Genomic DNA, 23,794 nt, shown 5'->3' with positions numbered 1-23,794 from the left:
GTCCGGGTCTTTATGGGTTAACCCACATCAATTTTATTTTGAATTTATTTCACTGTTCAAACTGTATTCATATTATTCTGTGGCCTTGAAGCCTAATCAATTCTCTCGGCAGCTTTTTCAAAGTTGTTTTTTCTTTTCAATTTAATGCAATGGCAGCATCCACTCTAATACTACAGAGGCTACTTCTTTCTGTCTGTCCCTCTTAACTTTTTTTCTTTTTCTCTGAATTCCCGGTTTTTTGTTCTGCTCTTCATGTGCTGCTATACGAGGGGAAACTTAACAGAAGATTAAATGTTATTTTGTCCTTTATTTATTGGTTTTAGTTACTACATTTAAAAATAAAACTCTATATAAAATCTCTATAAAACCTAATCTGAAGTTTATTAAAAGCCTTGTGTTTTGGTCAAGGAAAGATGGTGGCTTTGGTTTAATACTGAAGAAGTAAATGCGTCTTGTGTGCTTCAAGTCAGCATGGACTTTATAAATATTAAACCATCTTTTATCTGAACGTTCCCTGACTTTAACCAAGTGCTTTTATTTCCCTAAATGTGCTTTATTTTCCAGGAGGGGATATTGTGGGGGAAACAATGACATGCAGCATTGCATATTGACAGTGATCAATTTGCTTGCTACGTTAATTAAAAACGTAACACAGTTGGCATTATGTTCCTTTAAACTGTTTTTACTAAAACAAATTAGTTGTACATTGACATAATTTTTAATGGACAGACGCTGACAGAGTCACACAATCAGAAATACACGCTGCTGCTCGTTTGATATGGACTCAACATGAGAACAGTGGCCACTGACGCTCTCACTGCAACGGAGAGTAGGAGGCCAAATGTGGATTGTGACATTTTGACCAGGTCCAGTCTTGAGTCACTCCCCTCTGTTAACGTGTCCTCCCCCTAAATATACTGTGAAAGGGACGTTACAGAAGGTGAGTATGCTAGTGATGGACAAACAGTACAGAGAGAAGGAAAGAGGAAAGAGTGAGATTTTCCTTGCTGAGGTCACTTTAACAGGCATTTTAATGGCCAGTCTGTCCAATTGTCCCACCAGTGTAGCTGAACATGTGTGCACCAATTTAGCCCACTCCTTGCTGTCCTGTTCTTCTGTAGCTGTGTGTGTAATGGAGATAACAGCTGGACACCACTTCTTCTTACACTGCCTACTCATGTGCTTTCTGTTGCTCTTTTTCTCTTTTCACTCTCCTTTTCTCTCCTTCCCTCTCTCTCTCTCTCACACACAGTGCCAAGTTAAGGCAGCTTGTTTTTGCTCTGGTGTGTCTCCCAAAGTGTCTCTAAGTATCAAACGACAGGCTAATCCACGAGTCCTTATTAAAGCTGAGTGCACAATTCACAGCCTGGATTGTGTTTTGTCTCTTTATTAAATAGCAACAGATTTTGCAAAATTTATTTTTAGAAAGCAACTGAAGTGCGTTAACCAGGGTTTAACTTTATTTATTTCAATTTGCACCAAACATTTTGTTACGACTGTTGAACTGGTTAAAATATGAAGTGTCATAGTGTTGTTCATCTGACGGTCAGTGCAGAAATCCTTAAGCCATTCATGAAAATAACCTAAAAACAAACAGTGGATGATCATGTAGACTGGTTCTACTCATACTGTAGTTATACTAGTTTTACTCTTACCTCAACAACATGAAAACCTGACACTCTGAATCCACAGTGAGAAAATGAACAATAATTTATAGTATTGATTCAATGAGCACTTTGCCTGCATGAGATGACTGCATGCGAGTCATGTCTCTTACCAAAACTCAAGTGTCTTACTTAGTACTGGGTCCAGTGCTGTGGAGTCTTTCTGCTCTTGGACATGCTTCTTACCTTTAAGTGAACATCCCAGACCTGAGCGTCATACTGCTGGTGTTGAGAGACGCAGAGTCCAGCCCGCTGGGCCAGTTGACAAAACAGTCTCAGAGTTTCGCCTCGCAGTGGAGCGAACACCAACGCCATGCCCTGGGTAGAACACGAGAGGAGGGTAAGTACTATGGTTGTTGGATAATCTTCAAATGCTCCGTGCACAAGGCCCGGGCGATAAAACGATAGCCATAAACCGGCGATACACAACACTTCATCAATAGTAATGAGATAATTGTTCAATACAAAGTCTGATTGTTTCACAGGTGCAGTAACAAACGTCAAGCTTGCTCCGTCCCCAGCTCACAATCACAGCCTATCATATCCCTACATAATGGAGCCAACAACAGCAGCATTGAGTGAGAAAATGAGTGCAGCTGGTGAATACAGTGAGGACACTGTCAACACAAAGGTCGGCTCAGCAGTATGGCAGTTTTTTGGTTTCTTTAAAGGTGGTTTTTGAAGGTTTTCTCTGCCACTGAACGTGGTTGCCTGCAAAGACCTTCCGCCATTGTTGCGCTTACATGAGGTTAAAATATGCAGTGTTATTTCTTCATCCTCTCACACTGAACTGAGGGCAGGCTGGACACTACTTTGACTCACAATCGCAAAGCAGAATTACGAGATGGGACAGGCCGGGGCCAGCTGGTTGGCTTGCAAACTTCAGAAGAAGAAAAAAGGAAACAAGAACTAAAACAGGCGTTGCTTTCCACTGCTGGTGAGTAAAGGATTGAAGTTCGATGCTGAAGTTGCAACATTTCTTCTCGACTCTTAAGTAAACAGATGTTAATGCTGTACAGCTGTTCAGGCTATGTAGCGAAAGCAAAAGCTTACATATAGCACCTTTAAGACTGTGTGTGTAAACTGTGCAGGAAAACTGTCCCCACCAAGAGCGAGAATACAACAAACTTATTTTATCACCTCAGCCGCTTCCACTCTTTGGATTACACAACTCGTCATCAATCATGAACAACATCTGCTACATCTCAAGAAACAACCCGCAGGCAGTTCACAATGGAGAGATGCTCAGCAACAAAACTGTATGACAAAACATCTAAACGCTACAAGAACCTAACCCGCACAGTAATGTGTTACTTTCCTCCTGGTCTCTATTAAATAAATAAATAAAAATGGAAATCATGAATAATTATCTATATCCACTTATAAAAACATTTTTGGCCATATCACCCGGCCTTACTGGGGAACTTCACACATATTTTCACACCTCATTTTTCATAACATTACACACACACACACACAAAAATGAAAGCTTTAATAATCCAATCAACCCTGGAAATGTGAACACACATATGAAGGTCTGAATGCATCTACCCATGTATGTTACTTGTTTGAGTGTTTGTTTGTGTGTGTTTTGTGTGTGTATGAGAAAGACGGAGGGAAAGAAAGAGTGTTTGTGTGTGTGTGCACATGCATCACAGATGTCCTGCAAATACTAAGAGGATTACCAAGAGGTTCAAAGTTTCTTTGAAATCCTTCAGCTTTCAGTTTTATTTCATGTTGATCATGTTATTATTGTTTTAATTAAATGGAGCAAAGAGGGATGCTCACACCAACACACACATGCATCAAACACACACATAGAAACGCACACTGACACAACACAAGCTAAATGAACACAAAGGCAGTGAAAACAGCAGGATCACCCAGTTTGACAGATGATTTTTCATCCGTCTATCCAGTTGCATTTTTTCTCCAACCCCCCCCCCCTTTTAAAAATAAAGCAAAAGCAAACAAACAGACAAATTCCTCCCAGCACTAATCAGCTGATTAAGGGGGATCCAGCCCACCGGATGGACCACCTTTGTCAGAAACAACAAATTAGTGCCATTAGATGGGAGAATTAATTGTTGCTTTGTTAATTGTTTAATCAGCTTAGCAAATTATTAAATATTTGGCAAAGCTTGTAGTGGCAGCAACAGTCTGATGGCCGACACTCAAATCATATTAGTCCCTGAATTATCTCCACTGGATTAAAGAGAGAGACATGAAGAGAGACTTAACACACAGATGTACAACAATGGCCAGATGTCATGTCTCTCATTCGACCACATCAGCGTCTGAATTCAACTGCAACCGAGACACGTATTCGGGTGGTAGGTGTTACTGCGCATGACACTCTCTGAAATGTCAGCTGAGGAAACGTGTGTGTCACTGCTGGAAACAACTTGAACGCAATATAAATAACATTCTAGTTACCTCTGCATTTGAAACAAAGGTAATAAAGCTGTGTGGTATCTACATATGTGGACAGTTTTAGTTTTACGTGCCCAGATTCTGAGATATCCATCGCTGGGATTTCTGCCTCCACATCGATAAAATGGAAGTGAATGGGTTTTCCTTTGAGGTGCCGACAGCATTTAAAAATGACATTTAAAAAAATACAGCAGCAACATCTCTTTCCAGAAACAGTGTCCCATTTGTGCTGGATTATCTAGGGAACATGCAGGCAGCAGTTTTCATGGGGACTACTTCTTCTGCAGAAAGTAGTTCTAGTGAAAACAGTTTACATCAAGGTCTGTTGATGAAACTAGAGGCTACTGTTGACTTTTGTTTGTTTGTTTGTTTGTTTGTTTGTCTGACTCTTAAAGACTTAGTGTTGAACTGAAAACTGCTCTCTAACCTCTCTAGGAAAGATTTCAAACAAGATCCATGTTTGGATTCTAGATGGAGGGAGCCATTCTTCTTCCACCTCCGTCTCACTGTTCATCTTTTCTACGCCTTCATCTTTCCCTCCAAACCATCTCTTTCCTGCCTCATCCCACCCTTCCTGTGTCCTCTCCTCCTCCTCCTCCTTCTTCTCCCTATCTCCTTCCCTTCAGTGCCGTTTTCAACTCTGTTTCATAAACAGATATTCCCAATACCACTCTGGCCTCTGTACTGCCTCTGTGCCTTCTTCCCTCAGATGAATATAAATCTCAACCCTATCTCTTCCAGCCTTTTGCTTTTTTCCCCCCATTTGCTTTGGCTGTCACAGCATGGGGTCTTATCGCAGGGCCAAAAGGGAGAAGTTGCCTCGGATTTATGATTAAGGGAAGGCATGAAAGAGAGAGACGGAGATCAGAGCGATGCATTCAAGTTGCTCATAATAAGCATTAAAGCATTACATGATATTAATCCTGTCAGACTATTAATGTGTATAGGGTTTGGGGCGAGGCCTAATTATGATTGAGAGGAGTGGGTGGTGATTTAGAGGAAGGGGATAAGCAGAGATATATACAGTAGACACACAGAGGTAAACACACACACACACACACACACGCTTGCACACACTTACGTCAGGTTGCAGTAATCTCCTTATAGCATCAACCAGGCTGGCTCTGTACTGGTCGACAAACAAACTGAAAGGGAGAGGGAGAGTCAGGTTAGAATGCATTCGTACGATAGCAGCTCCAGATAAAGCAGCGGGCTATTTATTTTCTTTTGTTTACAAATAAATCCACCAACAGGAAGAAGGGGAAAAACAATTTGCATGAGTAAGATGCTCTCCCTTTTTTGTTTACGTCTGAGTTTCCATGTGTTTCCACCTCAGCCTATTGATGAGGCACTGAGAGGAATTCAGAACATCAGAAAATCCAGCGTGTGCAGATATAATCGCCTACAGTAAATACACACACGCACACACACACACACAGAGCGTCCACGTGTATGTGCAGAAATACACACTTTTACAGAGATACTTCAAAGCGCCACAAAGCACCTTGAATTAAGGGAGTTAATACCTGGAATGTGGGCTCTGCCGTTAAAATGAAGATATAAGAACAAAAACAACAAAGGGAAGAAAAAAAAAATCAAAAAGTTAATGTTAACAAAATCAATGAACTGCCTTCATTGTACATTAAACACCGTTGTGCTGTAACTTCCATGTGTGAGGGTGTGAGAGAGACAGTGGATACATTCTTGGAGATGTAAATTAGACCATTTGTGCATTTATGTTTATGCAGCTTCAAACACAATATGATGAACACATTTAAATAACAGAGGGAGCATATATCAAATTATCATGCTGCTAATGTTCAACGAAAATCTGATTATCAGGATGCTTAACGGTGGATTGGGTACATACATGTTATTGTGTGTGTCAGTGTGCATTTGTATAATGTGTGTGTGTGTGTTGCTGCTAATGCAAAGATGAGTGGATGATGAGTGGAGTCGCAGCAAGTCTACAGATATGTTTTTCTCGAAGGGGCAAATTGTATGAAACGGAAAAGGAAGGAAAAGACAGACGGAGACAGAGGAGACTTTTTGTTAAAGGTGCAGTCATCACTTTGGCTTCATTTAGTTCAGAATTTAGTAACAAAATAAGAACAAAGCTAAATGTTATACATAAAAACATGTTTTTATAAAATGACTTTACATCTGCATTGTAAATACCCTGCACTCTTTTGTCCTCTTCAGCATTTGTGGAGACTTTAAGGATGTTGGTCACCTGAGCAACCAGGCTGGTCACATTTTCATATGTATATGGTATCTATATAATTGGGTTTAAATTTGACCAGCTGAGGGAGAGGAGAGCAGGACTTACGGTCTAAAGACATGAATAAAATAACACGCTGACTAATAAACCTTCTTTTCTCAGAGTCTGAAAGAGTACTTGTAGGTGAGAGCTACAACCACCATTAAAATCACATGCTTGAACCCAGGTCTTATAATAATGTTCAGTTGTTCAACTCTCACAAAAACAGCACATTACCATTAGTTACTGATAGTGACTAAAAATATTCATGCTAACTCTTTTACATCAACCACAGATGGTTGGACCTGAAGGGAATGTACTACAACAAATAACTTTGGTGTCTCATACAATTACCGTAATCTAGTGCCACAGACATCAAGAAGAAAATTTAGGCTAGTCAGTCTCAGTCCCTCCTCTGCTGTACATCAGTATCTTATGAATGAAAATAAATTAGTAGCAGCTTCACTCTTCAAATACGCCATTGTTTGACAGAAATAAAGCAGAGCTCCGACCCAAAAACAAGGAAATTGGAAGAAGGCTAAGAAGTGGGATTTTAGTGGTCACAAGTTTTTTTCTTCAAAATTAAATTACACTTAGTGAAAGAGGATGAAACAAAGATATTAAATTCATTTTAGTACCACAAGAACATTTCATTGGAAAGAAAAAGAAATGTGGGTTTAATACAAGTGAAAATATAGTCTGAAAAGTGACATACTGAGGTTTTAATTCTTCATCCCAACACAATTCAATTGTGGAAAACAAGTTGGTTTTAACGGTGACTGTTTTTGGATGGGATGGATATTCGTGCCACACACACGCACACGCACACACACGACGCCCCAAATCGACTCTAATCATTCTAAACAAAGTAACACCTGTCTCTATATCCACAAAGACAGATTTCAATCCATTATGCAAGTAAGTAGTGCGCTGCGTGTGTGCATGTGTATGTTTGTGTGCACCTATTATCACAGATGAGAGTGGAGTAATTTGACTAAAATGCAACAATACAGTGCAGATTTGACATAATCCCGCACATCCGTTAGACTGGCCGATGGAGTGGCAGGTTTCCAATCACAGCCTCTGACCTTTCCTCATTCAAAATCCTCTGCTGCCAGTGAGGGACCAGTGGTACATTTCACAGCATCTCCTCACTGCATCTCTACCCATACCTACAAAAATATATTTTTTCAGCGGATATATATAAGAAATTTAAAAAGAAGAAGAAGAGAGCTACATGACTACAAGCTTGTACCAAAACCAGGATGTGTGTACGTAGGTGTTAAGTTTATTATTCCTTCTAAGGTTAGACAGAGGTGCAAAGTTTATTTGACTTGAAAGGTGAGAGGTTTGTGTTTGGTTTATTTTGCCACAGATATCAGTTGACGGGAAAAGTGAGTGGTAATGAAAACAAGGAAGTAGGCTAGTTGGGTGGAGGTAACGGCTGAAATACACACAGACACACACCCGCTCTGAGGGCAGGGGAAGGGCAGAGTGCCATTTAGAGGGCAACAGTTAACGTCAGAGATGGGAAAAAGACCATCTCAAAGTGCAGAAACTAAGTCTTAATCGTCCTTTACACCATATTGTGTCATTACTGATGAAAGAGTTTCATTAAAGCTGTCCATAGCTCCCACTATAATACTGTGACATGACAGATACATGTTAAATACAAAGTTAAACTGCGATCATTTCACCAGTAGAAATAGTTCAGGCAAGTAAATTGTTGTTAGTTTGAGTTCCTGGCTTCTCTTTACTTTCACTGTACAAATAAAATGTAGACAATGATATTGATATGATGATATTCTTGTATATTTTACCGTCTGTTACACTGCTTGGCTGGGGTTTGTTGTTTTATAATGTCAGGCTAACATTGATGGACTCGAAAATTGAGTGGTCTTCCCCTTTAAGGTCACCTCTGATGCCCCCAGACTGTCAGAGACCTATTGTCTCACGGTGACCCCTCCCTCCCAGGACAGCCCAGCGAACTCCAGTCAAAACTGACTAGAGGTCAAAGTGCACAGCACGGGCAAGTGTGTGTGTGTGTGTGTGTGTGTGTGGGAGAGAGAGGGAGGGAGGGAGAGAGAAGGAGAGAGCATCGCTGCTATATTTGTCTGCTTACACACATATGTGAACATAAAGGATGTTGTCAAGGCTGCAATGGTGAGATCATGGAAACACATGACATCATCTACGAAGCTGTAGTTTCCCAAAGGGTTAAAGGTCAAGATGCAAGGGTGTATATGTATGTCATCTCTTTGTCCTATATCCAAAATGAGCCAATGAAAATCACTCGAGGCAAATATAATATCATTTTGTCAGAAAACCAAAACCAGATCCCTTATTGGTCAGATTAATTGGACTCTGTATGATTCCTGTTTTCTTTGAATTTTGTTTACAAGTATTTTCTTGTTCTACTGCACTTTGCTTTAAAAAATGACTTCAAGGATATCTAACTAATTTGTTTCAATCCCAGACTATGCAGGGAATTCACTGTTACTACCTGTACTGTCATGTGGGAAAACAGGACTAAGCCACTTAAGAGTGGAATAGCAACACAACCTTGTGACCGTGGACAGAAAAAAAGAAACAAAACAACACATGGCAAAAACTAAATTTAGAGCTAGTGGAGTGCAATGCAGTAAAAGACAGCTGACGGCATCACACTGGTTTCAGTCTTTCATCCTATTAAGGAATATACAACAGTGTGTGGTGTGTGTGTGTGTAGTTGAATGGGTGACTCTAATCACATTCTTAGAAAGCGACTTACGCATGTCTTGGTGTAGACAAGAAGCGAGCCTCTAAGAATCACTGTTGAAACCTTGTTTTCTTTCCTGATTTTCTGAATTTAACATAAAATCATTAAGATACCTTTGTGATCTGCTATCAGCTGAAAATGCAGAATTACAACAGCACTGTACATCAGTACATCAGTGGTCAACACCAGTATTGCAAGTACAACCTAAAAGAAACTCGAGCAACAGATTTATGACATGTTGATCAAATATTTCGAAACACCGATGAGATGAAAGGGTCGAAATATTTTTTAAAACTGTCCTTTTCATTCATTTAATTCTCGTCTATTACAATAATGAAAAATTATTCTCATTACTTTAGTGTGATAAAAGAAATTTTATATAGACCTCTGACAAATATTTCTAATAATTTGCATGTGGAGTCTTACTGTATGTAGCACAAGAACCAAAATGGTTGACACTGTTCCATTAGGCAAATAAAAGAAATTTAAAAAGTACTGCAGTTCAGGAAGAAATGATGTGATTGAGACTGGGAAAAGAAAGAGAAAAAGGTTTTCAACAGTTATTCTATATGTCAGATGAAAATGAATGAAATGAAAATGTTTTTTTTTTTAAGTTTAATTATGACTAAACGCCTCCAAGAATCATTGTTGCGTAACAGAGAAAGATAAGAAATGCAGTAAACCGTGATGTTTTTTTGTACAGTAAGATATTAACTTTATCTGTAACAGCAGTGTGTTTGACTCCCACAGAATGTAATGAAGCATTAAGATTGACTTTGTGCAGTGGAAAGGACACTGGCACAGAACGGTGAAACCCCACAAAAGGTGAGGACTTTTTGTATAATAAATTAAACATGATGAAAACCTTTTGTTTCTTGATCCGTCATAATCTACAAGCACCGGGCAACACTGGCTTGTTTATAGTCTCAACATCATCCAAAGAGCAAAAGACTGCCATTACATATTTCTGACCTTCTGTCCAGAGTGGTATTATTGTGCCAAATTATCACATAGAGCTTTCAACAAAGATGTGCTTGTGTTTTGTGTGTGGTAATGCATCCAAAGTTCCTTATCTAATGCAATCGCATCTAACAGTCAGGTCTTAAAATTAACACAAAAGAGGTGAATATGCATAAAAAGTGCATGTGTGATTATACAAGATGCAAATGACATAGATATGGTACAAAAACAGAAAAATCCACACACACGCACAGACTCACACACACACAAACAAGGCTTTATCTCAGTGCCCACACATGGACAGTTTTTGGAAAAAGCAGACATGCCAACATCCCAGCCAAGGATTCTCTGCCATCCACATGCCCACTGCAGGAATCCCTCTCTCTCTATCTCACACACACACACACACACACACACACACACACATACACACACACACACACACACAGTTCCCGCATTACTGTCTGTCTTTCTCTCTGTGAATCTCTTAGATTTCGACTGTCAGTGATTAGACTTTTGGAAAACTGATAGGACGTAAATCTCAATAAACTAGTTAAACATTCTTTCACTACTGGGAACAAGACGTCTCCTATTTCCATAAAATGTGAACTGGAGGTTTCAAGTTTCTACTTCACACTTCATAAGTTTCAGTGTATGTTTCATACTGAACCACAATTGGCTCCAAACAAGCTGTGATGTCACAAAATCAGTGATGGTCAAACATCCAAGAGAAGTAACATCAAGCAATACACATCTGAGTAGAGCTCACTTTCTCCATTGATCGCCTGTAGTTTCTCATCTTTGTCGTTATGGTTGCAATAATAAACATGTGGTTATGCAACGGTCATGGATAAAAGAAACAACGTTGAGTGGTTTCATCGATCGCTTCATGATTGGTTTTACTGGGAAAATGAAGAGTGGGCGCCTGTATGAAAGTTCTGTTTTGTCGACCCATCCATCCACCCCAACCTCCTCCTAACACCAACTCTGTCACTCTGTATACTCCTCCTATATACTCTATATGCTCCTGTCACAATCACTATGGCCACTAAAGGTCACCCAATAATAAAACATATGTTTCAATAGGTTTATTACCAACCAACCTGTAAAATAACAACCATGGTGGGTTATTTTTCTATTTTTGTGACGAAGTAGCAAGACTACTGTATATATACAGTGCAGTATATATGAAGGACATTTCTTTTCAACAGAGGTGGTTCAGTTGACATGACTGTAGCACTATCTTTAATCAACAGAGATTCCTCCAAGGTCTCGTGCACTGTGTACAAACCTATAATTCAGACCTTGAATTATATTTTTCCCAGGTGTGACATCACACAGAGAGGCAGTTCATAATGTCTTATTCAAGTGCTGCAGTTTCATCACGTTCAAAAGTTGGTGAAGCGGTCAGCAGTGCCAGATTGACTTTAACAGCACTTAAATAACATCTAACAGTAATTCTTCTTTTGCATAACCCCCCCCCCCCTTCAAAAATTGGCATTATATCCAAAGAAGTTAGCACATAATGGACTTCTGATAGACAATGTTTCACCAAACTCTTCTCCATTCCTTACTCCCCTCCTCCCTTCCGCTCTCCTCCCTTCTCAGCGGTGGTTCCGTTGCTACTGGTAGGAACTATAATTAATCGGAGTGGAAGCTGCGTTGTTGACCTTTTCGCAGGTGATCATCGCAATGACGCGCCCGTTAATCGGTCAGCCATCACTCTTCAACCAGCACCACTGCAATTATCACACAATCACTCGCTCACATACACGCACAGAAAAGATGGCACCGCACACAAAGACAGCACAGACCCATGGCTAAAGCGCACATCGCTGCTGAGAGAAATGGGAAATCTGAAGAACTCGTGATATCAAAAATTCACATGCAATTTACTCCGCTCTCACACTATCTGCTTCTATCTATCATACACACGTGCATATACACTAGTCTGCTAATATCCTCAAAATATCCTCTATTAGCTGCCTGCTCTCTTTCTCTCTCTGAGTGCTGTACCTGACTATTACCTGTAATGACCGTGACATTACAATAATGATAACAGCGTTTGCTAATGCTGCACTTAGCACACATGTACACACTTGAGCAGGCAGATACACACATACTGTACACAAGTTGATTTTGTTCAGTGTTTGTCAAGCTACAAAATAGTCAAGAACTTTTGATTAACCAACAGCATGTTTATCTTCTCAGCATGTGTGTGTGTGTTTGTATGCGCATGTGTGAAAGTGTGTGTACACGTGTGGTGGAGGGTAAATGGACATAAACACAATAGCCTAAAGGAAGGTGCTGTCCAATGACCAGTCCTGAAAAAGGGGACCACAATGCCTGTCTTCCAGTCCTTAGGCTCAATCCTCAACCTCCACAAAGACAACCCAAGACAATCCAACGCTGTCCAGAGCCTGCAGCATCGCAGGTACCTCACCACCGCCGAGATTCTTGACTGCCTCGGTGACCACCAGAGGGCTTGGTGAGGCTTCCTCCAAGTCATCTGACTCGTCCACAAAAGGTGTAACGTTCAAGCTCAAGAGTTCCTCAAAATGTTCTTCTCATCACCCAATGATATCACCAGTCATGGTCAGCAGTTGTCCTCTCCTGCTAAAACACTCTAGCCAAGCCCCTGCCCCTCCCTCCAGTCACCGAAAGGGTTTGCCTGAACCTCTCCATATCCGGCATGAACTCCTTTCACATCTTTTGTTTTACTTCAAAAACCACTGCACCTGGACACCGCTTGACTTCCTTTTATCTGTCTGCTGATTCTGAAGTCTTTTGGGACAACCGAGCCCTAAACTTAACCTTCAGCTTCCTTCATCTCTTATGAAGGCTGCATTGCTACCATGATGAGACCCACTGCATCCGTTACACCCCCCCCCCCCCCCCCCCCCAAAAAAGTTTCTATATCACTGCCCAAATCAGCATTGGAGAACCTAAGCAGGACCTCGCTCAGAGACTAGGCAGACACTCCACCATGACACGGTCACTTTGTACTTAACCATAGCTAAAGATTCCTAAGTTATCATAACTCAACCTTGCTTTGTTGGTTTGCATGACTTCAGTGTGTCTTTAAATGATGTTAATTTATATATTTTTTTAAGAATTAAAAGCTTCTAAAAACATTATAATTTAGTAAAAAAAATTCAAAATATGTCTGTATGATATGGAGTGTATAAAATATCATGTTTGATTTTCTTTTTTCTCTCTCTCTGTAGTAAATACTGCAGGTGTGTACTGGCCAGGCCTTGGATGCAGAAGTGTACCTACACATTTATTTACCACGACAGCCCTTTGTGTGTGTGTTGTTTGTGTTTGTGTGTGTTTGTGTGTGTGTGTGTTTGTGTGAGCGTGTGTGAATAAATAAATCAAGGTTGCACATTCCATCCCCTTTGACAGCACATATAACTTGAATGAACGTTTTAGAGGAGCAATTTCTTTCACAGATCACACTTACCTTTCTTCATATTTTCTCCAAGGAAGTCAAGCTGCAGGATGCACTAAAAATCCTGATGCATTTTTTTTTCACACAGTACGACTGAGCGATTAAAACAGATGTAATTCTTGATTAGCCACAAGATCTACATTTCAATGACCGATGGGCTAATTGTTATGTTTATGTTGCTCTGTCTCTCCATTTCCATCTCCATTTCTGCTCCTCCCTCCATCCGCCCTCAACTCTTTCTTTATCTTACTGTGTCTCCTTCCTTGTCAAGGCGCAATTATTTGCAATTTGCCTAAGTCATCCATTTGCTGGGACACCAAGCATGAAAACGAGGCAATTTGGTGTAAAATGGAGGCAGGCGGGCATCTGAGCATATGTATGTATGTGTGTGTGATGTGTGTGTGAGTATATGTGCGTGTGTGGAAAAGGCGGGGAAGGTCCAGGCGCTGGTGGGGGGCCCTGCAAGAACTGTCACGCAAAAGCGAAAATTAATGCCATGAACACACACACAGAGATAAATCTTTGTGTGTGTGTGTGTGTGTGTGTGTGTGTGTGTGTACCTACCAGTCTGCACACATGACAATGTCAAAGTGACCCTCTAGTGCCGAAATGTCAGGCTCACAGTCCCACCTCACCACCCTGTAACACACACATAAAACAGAGACCAAAGTTAAGTATTTGCAGAGCTGATGAAAGAAGAAAGCCAGCGTTCATGAAGCTGCGCAGCGAGCAACAGCGGCCTGTCCCTCTTTTGTCTTTCACTGTTTCTTTTCTCTCTTTCCAACACTTTGGTCTTCTTGCTCCCCGACACATCTCTGTCTGACCCCCACTGTTTTTCTGCTTCAGTAGAGACTTGGAGAAAGCGTCGGGGAGGGACGACATGTCATCTGTGAGGTAAAGCGAGGGAGCTTCTGACATGACACTTGACATTTATACCATGTGAACACACACACACTCTCTCTCACACTCAGGAGGACCAAATCCATATTCAATCGCCACACTGTCCTCTTCTCTATTCTTACTTTATTGGCCTGATCATTGCCAAAGAGGTTGCACATGATTTACACTACAAGATTAGTAATTCAGAATGTAGGGAAAAAAAAGAAAATAGTTTGCACATTGCTATAAAATATACACCATAAAATCTTATATGCATTATAGAAACACAAGAAAAAAGAAAATATATATGATAGAATGAGCTATAGTTTGGAAATAGTGAGAATCAAAAAAGAAAATAGATTAAATTAAATTAAAAAGCGGGGACAGATGTTCTGCTGGTTTCCCCTCAGGTTTAAACATATTTTGATGCTTCTATGGCAATTATCAGTTTCCTCCAAAAATAAGTATTACGCTTTGGTTTGGCAGTTTGGTGGAGAGTGAGTCAAATTCTTGCTATTTGAAGAGGAGGTGTTGCTCTGTCTCAGTGTCTTGTTTTTGGTAGCAGTGGCGCAGTCTGCATTCTCTGGGTTTTCACCAGTCTTAAGGGCCAGGTTTTGGTCAGTCTTTATTTCTTTTATGATTTTCTACTGATCCCTCGTGGTGCTGTTTTGAAGTAGATTACCAATGGTTGATGTGTTTTCCTTTTTCTTTGGCTGTAATTTGGTTGATCCAGATTGTGTGAAGGCTGTGCTGACACCGCGTACTATTCCTCCATCTCTTTTTCCACACCATTTTCCCCCCTCTCTCTCTCTCTCTCTCTCTCTCTTTCTCTCAGACTGTCAGGCAGATTGGGGGATTATTAATTAGGCATTATTAACACTCAGTAAACAAAACATTAGGCCCTGCTAGAAACACAATCTCGATTCGCGGCAGGAGGTCCCAACACACGCACACACATACGCATGCACGTGCACACACCATCACGCGACACGCCCCTCCCTCTCCCTCCCCTTGTCCAATCGCATCGTGCCCTTCGCCCTCTCTTGCGGTGCAGCGATGACAGCAGGCATAATCTGAAAAGAAAACAATCAAAGTAATGTAGCCTAATTATACGTTTACTTTTTCACTCCATCTTCCACTCGTGTAAATATGTGCAGGAGGGAGAAATGGAGAGAGAGAGAGAGAGAGAGAGAGAGAAAGAGAGAGGGGAGAGGGAGAGAGAGATGGGGGGAAGAAGAGGTAGGGAAGCAAAACAGTCAGTCAGTGGCAAAATGCCTTTTTTGAGACAGGGACAACAATTAACTATGTTTTAGCCCGTCCTTGCATATGAGGTGTGTGTGTGTGTGTGTGTGTGTGTGTGTGTGTGTGTGTGTGTGTGTGTGTGTGTGTTGTGGAAAGTTCTCTTGATGGTTTCTGGATGAGAACTCCCTATCAAAGGGAATCATTTTGCTTGGATGATTCTGTGCATGTGAACACACGTACACACACATATTCCATTTAGCAGTATGTAATGAAAAAGGTTTGATCTTTTGTAATTTATTTTTTAAAACTTAAGAGACATAACGATGTGAAAATTTATAAAATTGACATTCATTCAAGATAAAAAACTGCTTTGATTGTATTTTAAGTTAGTGTTTCATTTAATTAACACAAGAGATTTGTACAATAATAAATAATAAAGAAGTGTTGTCCATCTAAAGTTGGTCCAAAACCATCGCTTGCAGATATTTGGAACAAATATAGAAAAAATTCAACAAAAAAAAATTCACATTTATCATGTGAAAATGTCAAAGAAAAATATTGTACAGGTGGTGAATAGGATCAGGTATCTATAAAGGTAAACTACTACACACACACACACACACACACACACACACACACACACACACACACACACACACACACACACACAGCATAATTCAGTGGATAACATTTTGGTGTTTGTTCAGTAAAACAGGTGTACAGGACAGTATACATGTCTGTCTATAAATCACCACAATCTTCCTTTCGTTCTCAGAATTTCACTCTCACACTGCACCATTGTGGGAGAATATTTCTATTGCTTCTGTGTGCCTTACTTACCATGCACTTTCATCTCATGTAGCTTTTATGTTTGTTGGTGTTGTTACTTCCGCCAAGGAGGTTGTGTTTTCACCCGTGACTGTTTGTTTCAGCAGGATTACATAAAAAGTACTGAACCAATTTGTGCTGAACTTGCTGGAGAGATTTGGCTGAGGCCAAGGGAGAAGGCAGGCTTTAGTTGTTCCTTGATTAAGAAGGGAGGTTTACTTGTTCTGTACAATATCTGTGTCGAGCATTGCTAGAATACAGCCATGGTTAGGATTTATACTCCCACTGAGGCCACCCAAACTAAAAATGTATGCACTTAAGGCACTGTAAAAAACCTCCACTACATGGCATACAGTAGGTTATGTTTACTTGTTGGCTTGCAGCACAGTATGGTGTGGGCCAAATCAAAGTGAGCACTTTTAAGAGAAACATTTAAACACTACAGCAAGCACTGCACACTTTCCACTCCTCTTTCTGGCCTCAGTGATAAAGAGCACAGAGTAGAAGTCATGCATCCTTCCATAAAGAGCTGTGAAAATGGTCTCACCTGGCAGATACATGTGCTGACCCAAACTTTCCAGCTCGCCTGTTTCTCTCGACCAGCCCTCGTACATCTGATGCACCAAGGTCAAGGATTTATCATGGACACACATTACATCCTCGGTTGTAGGGCAGGCTTAAAGATCCCTTAATGTATGAAGTAGTAGTAGTAGTAGTAGAAGTGTGAGCAGATAAAGTTTCGAAAACCACTGCTGAATCGATGTGCACTGAATCCTTGCAGTTAAATAAATTCAAACTAAAGCCACCATGTACAGAATTTGAAAATTTCCATTTCTGGCACCCAGTGTCACAAGTAGTTAAAATTTGTTTGTTTTATTTGTTTGTTTGTTTAAAAGATGTTATAATCACATCAAATTCTACACAGAGTGGATTTAATACATATTTGCTAATTCAGTTAACATTTTTGCAAATGCAAACTTATTGCCACATGTTAAAAATTCAGGAAGACACAAACTCTAAGTAAGACTTCCTTTAGGTAAAAATATATATGGTAAACATCTTCATAGAGAAAGCATGAATGATCAGAGATGATCTCCAGGGATAGAGAGCCTGCCTGCAGAAGCAGATCACAGCAGCCTCTAGCTGGATCAATGGGAAGGCTTTTAACCACAGACACACACGCTCACACAGTCCCTCTCGCAAACACACACATGCAGATGAACGCGCACAAAGGCAGGGCGATTGATGTCAAGTTGTCTATTAAGACACTGGCTTGTGGAGTTGCAAAGCAATTCAATTAGGATTTCCTTGTCTTTAAAGCCTGCAAAGAGCTGAGACAAATCCAATCGACAAAGACAGGGAGCGAGCGAGATAGAGAGAGATAGAGAAAGAGAGAGAGAGAGAGAAAGAGAGAAAGAGAGAGAGAGAGCAGGAGATCGTGATAAGTTGATGAATTGATAGCTGGAGAGCCAATCCAAAATCAAGGAGGCCGCGCAGACACAGATACACTATGTAGGTTAGCACATATTTATATACGAGTGCACATAGACACAGAGACATGCTCGACACCTGTGCATCTGTGTGTTATGCATAGGGGTGACAGGGCGAAGAGCAGAGCAGCTTACTGTAATCTCATCACTAGCACACCACTCGGGGAGAGGTCAGCACACGCACAAAAAAACACACACAGGAGTTGGAAACACACACAACGAAATAAAGACGAAAAAGTGAAAGAGAGAGAGATTTGAGTATTTTTGACCATTAAAGTGGAGGAATATATGCGCCCATCACTTGTAGCGGACAAGTAACAGCCAATGACATGCATCAATCATTCTTAATGGAACGCTTCAATTGATTTTCAACATGAGTATTCAAGGTCACAGCAACAGTCGCTGCTCTCTATGGTGTGTGTTTGAGTGCGTTCCTGCGCTACAAATGAGATCAACAACTTTGCAGGAATGGGAAAAATCTATTCTCTGGAATATATGTAACTAAATGTCGAGTCTATTCACAAGTTCTTTCTCTGAATTATCTTCTCATCTGTTTCACTGAATAACTGAGTGCTATCTCAACGCACAATCTCTTTCCATTGTAACGCTAGCCGCACAATAAGGCCATGTGAGACAAACAGTGGTTATTAGCACAAGGCTAAGACCAACAGCTTCCTCAGTGAGAGGAAATGCCACATAGTGCCTGCAGTATGTGAATGGGCCAATTTGGCTGAGCCCAGAACAAATTATCTGTCTTTCTCAACGCCGCCTCTCTATTTCTGTGTGTGTTCGATCCATTCTCGCTATGATTTCACTTACAATTCTCTCTATGTGTTTGTTCTGTGAAACAAAGCAGTCGGTCAATGGCGTATTGTTTGTGTGCCCTCGTGTGTGTGTTTGTGTGTTTTACAGGCTCCATAATGTTATTGTTTGGTCTTATTGTGATCAGTAAAGGAGCATTGTGGCTGGCTGAGACAGATATATTGTGAGCAGAGCAAAATATGGAAGTGCCACGTTGGTCAATGGGGAAGAAATGTGTATTTATATTTCCTGCTTTTGTGAAACAACTGTAACGAGTCAGAACGTCCTTTTCTTGTCTGTATGGTTGTTGAGTGAATAAAGCCAGATCTGGAGGGATGGGACAAAAAGGACAGGAATGATGAAAGAAGATGGAAGAAAAGAGGGAAAACAAGAGGACATCAGACAGGAGCAAGTGTGAAATGGAAAAAAAAGCACAATATGGTTTGCAAGCTGACAGAGTTGATCAATAACCCACTCAAAGAACAAATGTTGGCAAAAAAAAAAAAAAAGACCTAAAGATTTGTCCCAAAAACTTAATTATAGGCCTAAACCTTAACCACACACAAAAACATTTTAAACAAACCTTGATTGTTCCTGCTTCAAAAACACTCATCAAGCCCTAACCCTAGCCTTAGCATTAGATGAAGTCTCAAACAAAATCTGACAGGATGGCAATTACTGTGCTCTTAACTTGGCACTGTGGGCAGCTAGGATTGGTAGATGCCACGTTGAGCACTAGTGCTGGATATTTGTCACTGTGGGTGCCCCATCTGCTGCTTTTGCCTAAAGATAAAAGAGGTGGATGGCTATTCTTCCTTCGCTCCATCCCAGTCTCCAGTCTTGGGCTGAAACCCAGAGGTTACAGTACATGGTATAGTTTCAGTTTATGATACAGCCTCAAAGAGTTGTGTTTAAAGCTAAAGCAGGGCCACTGGAAAAATTGATCACATGAGAAATTAATCTTGATCACAGTGTAGAAGAGATTAAAATGGCATCATAATTCACTAGCAGTAATAATGGTTTAGATTACAACGCCTCAATTGAGATTTATTGATGTTTAATAGGCAATAACAACTGGCACAATGATTTATGACTGATTAAGCAGAAACTATGAGAATAAGATATTACTGCTTGTGGAGTTGCAATCATTTTATTTATGTATACATGTTACAGGCTCAAAAAGCACATGTGAAATCCATGTTTTCACATGTGAAGTCTTACACTTCACATGTGAAAATGTTAGATTTCATGGCATGTGCCCAAAAACGGAACATTAGATGTGGAATTGTTGTCCCTTACAAAAAAGTCACCTGTAATTGATGTTTTTAAATGTGATTTTTTACATTCAATTTCTTTTTTTTTTTTTATCTGTATCATTTGAATTTATCACATGTGACGTGCTAAAACCATACACATAACACGAGTGTGAAGGAATGTGGTTTTTATGTAAGGGAATGCAAAAACTAACAACAAATTTGCCATTTGAAACCCCAAGAGAAAAGACAAGTATTCACAGAAACAAATCCATATGAACGCATATAAATAAATGTGAGTTGGAGGAATAAGGCAGAGATAGAGAGATAGACAGAAAGAGAAGGAGAGAGGACGATGAAAGGATACTCTGAATGGACTTCTCGTTCCCATCTGATAGCAGAACTTCCTTCACGTCAGCACAAATGGCAACCTGAGAGACAGAGAGACAGGAAAGAGACAGAGAAATGAAACAACACAGAACAAAAGAACAAAACCAAAAGCACCCTTAGATGAAGCAAACATCTGAACACACACACACACACACACACACACACACACACACACACACACAATAATGACATAACCATATCTACAAAGCCTCACTCTTGGCAGCCCGGCCCACCCCACCCTCTCTCTCCATTGCTCCCTCTCCTCCCTGCCATTTCCCTCTCTATCTTCACCCCCATTTTTATGTCTGCATTATTTTAATCATTCAATCAAATCAGTCAATACTTTTATCATTGTGGCTAGCGGTGGGGGCTGCTATCTTGCTATCACTCTGTTCAGTAATTGCATTGTGACAGGGGATGATGGCAAGCGCAGAGCCTTTTCATTTGACGCTGGGTGTTTATCGGGCCGAGCCATCACTCCGTTCGCCGCTGTCACTCTGCACTCGGCTCGCCGGGCCTGCCTGATGCCCTTCATATAACTTTGCAGTGCAGACTGTGAGAGACGAAGAGAAAGAGAGGGAGAGGGAGGGAGACGGGAGAATGGATAGAAAGCTTTGTGCTGCGCTGTGCGTCTCTGTGTGAGGGAGATATAGATAGAGAGGTGTGTGCTTTACTATAACCTCATCTTTTCACATTTTCTTTTCTTTGCAGATGCTTTTTTATATCAGCAAGTGTGTGTCAGGCTGTCAATTTCTGTTAAGAAGTGTGTGTGTGTGTGTGTGTGTGTGTGTGTGTGCATAAACACATGGGTGAGTGTAAGTGCAAGTAGCTATTGTGCTGGTATGCGCACAAACTCTGTATGGCTGATTCAATGTAATCTTGACTTGTATGGCATACAGAAAATACATGATCTAGTATATCCAGTGTATGAAAATTTCTGAATCAACACACACACATGCGTGCTTTCACCCACACAGACACACACACATGCTCAGGTGCTGCAGGGTGTGTGAGGGGGGGTCACTGAACACTGCGCGTTCCACCATCTGCTCAAATGGAGGAAGCAACCTCCAGGCTGAACCGGAGCATCCAGCTGAAAGATCAAGAGCCCAACCTGGCAACCCATTAGCTACACCCCGCCACCCACCACCAACACTACACACACACACGAGGAGTCAGGCGATTTCAAATTTCAAATGCTCACAAACATTTTGATCTCAACAGATATTATTAAAATATCAAACTGCACACCACTGTCAAGTTGATAATCCGACATCGAACCGAAAACCATTTTATGTGTTTTGAGAGTAATACAGTTTTGGACTTATCTGAAACAAGAGCTGAGATGGGAATAATTGGAGCAGATTTCCAGTAGGAGAGAGGGAAAAAGACACAGTCTAATATGGAAATTGGTAAAATGGTAAAAAAAAAAAAAGAAAAAAGAAAAAAGAGGAATATAAGCATTTGCCTTATGAGACACATACTAAATGATCTATATATAGCCTATACTTCAAAGAGTTGTATGAACTCTTTTTGCTGTCAGAGAAGTTGAGAGAGGGAAAACGTGCAGCGCTGTAGAATGGAGACATGGAGAGGTGAAGGGGTTTTGAACTTGACAGCCAAGTTATTAACAGAGAAAATAAGTGTGTCGTTGCAGATCAGTGCAATTGTCTCAGCTTCAATTATTACAGTGCTATGAACCTTGACTTGAGGTATTCAGGCCGTTTCGTGTAATAGTTTTAAGTATTTGCCATTAAGTTTGGTCTAAAAGCTATACAGTTCAGTGGTAAATGTGATTCTAATGGTCATGTTGAGATTTGCTTTATTCTTCACAGAGTTTACAGATCAGTAGCGTTTGAGGGAGTGAGTTTTCTGGCTTTGGAGTTTGAGGCATTGTGAACACACACACAGTCCCATAGTCCTATTTAATCTAGTTATGTAGTGTATCATAACTTCAAATGAACCCATGAACTTTCTTTGAGCTAAATGCCAATATAATAATAGTGATAATATTGCTAATAATAATAATTACATAGATTTTTATAGTGCCTTTCAAGGTACCCAAGGCCGCTTTACAGAGTAATAAAACACAAAATAAATAAATAAAACCAATAAATGAAAACAAGATGAGACAGAATAGGGAAGGCAATGATTGGAGGAGACTGTAGGAGATGAGTGAGCTAGAGGCCATAGGCCTTGGTGAACAGGTGGGTTTTCAGTAGTTTTTTGTAAATGTCCAGAGATGACGATGTGCGGATCTCTGTCGGGAGAGAGTTTGTTAATTGGCACTAATCATAAATCATCATAAGTGGCATTAGTTTTGCAGGTATTTGGGCATAAACTTGTATTATATAGTACTGAACAAATTGAAATTTTGACTTAATGGTGGAACTAGAGGAAAAGTTAAGACATCAGCAAAGTTAAGTTAAGGAAATATGAATGCCTGTACCAACTTTCATGGAGATCTATCCGATAGTTGTCGAGATATTTCACTCCAAACCACAACTGTCAGCCTGCTGTTGGCACTAGATGAAAAGTTGGAGGATCACCAGAGTTGTTAAAATACATTGCCTGGGAACCATGACCATGCTCTGATGCAAATCTTGTGCAAATCCACCAATGTTTAGATATTTCACTGAATAAGAGAAAAAAATGACCTGCTAGTGGAGCAAGGTCATGAACGGATCAATAAGATTATTAAGATTCTTTCTCTTGGAACCGTGAACGTCTGAACAAAATATCACGGCCATCCATCCAGTAGTTCTTGAGCTATGTCAGTTTGGATCCAAGTCATGGACGGACCAACTGACCTGCCAAAGAGCCATGTCTCCAGGTTGGACTAAAACCTCCGTCAGGCTTATCAGTGCAAACTGTGAGAGATAGATGGTAGCTTTCAAAGCACAGTAGATAGCCAGGGTTCAAGGGGGTTAACCATGATTAAGAAATGACCAGGACATGAGCTTTGAAGTCTGCCAAGAGAGGCTTCATTTATCTAATTTGAGGATAAGGCTAGAAATGTTAAAGTAACATATTTTCATTTGATTGCATGTGGTACGGTACTGTGGATCATGATTTTCTGGAATTTTAAGGAGTGTTTTTTTCTGATTTCTTATTTTCTGAAGAAAATTTGTGGATGTTTATTTGCACCGATCATCTGAGATACAGTAATAATATAGTTGGAAAGTTTAGATCATATTGAATCTAAAAATAGTTATATTACGGCTGTGTGTTCAGATTTAACTGAGAGGGAGTACAATTTTTTAAGCAAATTGAGGCAGTGGGGTGTCAAGAGTTTCAAAGTACCTTAACTGCTGCCAGGGGCTGTGTGTCTGCTGCTGCAGCTCACACACAGACGTGTCTCTTGTCAAACCCCCTGCAAGCC

General features: G+C 40.5%; 1 protein-coding gene across 4 annotated transcripts in view; it reads right to left on the bottom strand.

Annotated features, from left to right (window-relative positions):
- The window catches only part of camkmt (calmodulin-lysine N-methyltransferase), a 137,797-nt gene that overhangs the window by 40,198 nt on the left and 73,805 nt on the right, over nucleotides 1-23,794 (bottom strand). For 3 of the 4 annotated variants that reach the window (XR_008829544.1, XM_056395244.1, XM_056395243.1), the window contains exons 6-10: nucleotides 20,390-20,453; nucleotides 17,026-17,092; nucleotides 14,094-14,168; nucleotides 5,179-5,242; nucleotides 1,851-1,982 (exon numbers count right to left, since the gene is read on the bottom strand). Coding sequence is in view for 3 of the 4 variants with exons in the window: in XM_056395244.1 (XP_056251219.1) it covers nucleotides 1,851-1,982; nucleotides 5,179-5,242; nucleotides 14,094-14,168; nucleotides 17,026-17,092; nucleotides 20,390-20,453 (402 nt within the window). In the remaining variant the exon portion in view is untranslated. Of the gene's footprint in view, nucleotides 1-112; nucleotides 918-1,850; nucleotides 1,983-5,178; nucleotides 5,243-14,093; nucleotides 14,169-17,025; nucleotides 17,093-20,389; nucleotides 20,454-23,794 lie in introns of those variants that run through there. The other variant, XM_056395245.1, reaches the window with a different exon arrangement.

The sequence above is a fragment of the Seriola aureovittata genome, chromosome 14 (assembly GCF_021018895.1).
Source record: "Seriola aureovittata isolate HTS-2021-v1 ecotype China chromosome 14, ASM2101889v1, whole genome shotgun sequence".
Taxonomy (NCBI): Eukaryota; Metazoa; Chordata; class Actinopteri; order Carangiformes; family Carangidae; genus Seriola; species Seriola aureovittata.
Note: the sequence above shows the minus strand (reverse complement) of the source record. Positions and strands in the feature narration are given on the sequence as shown.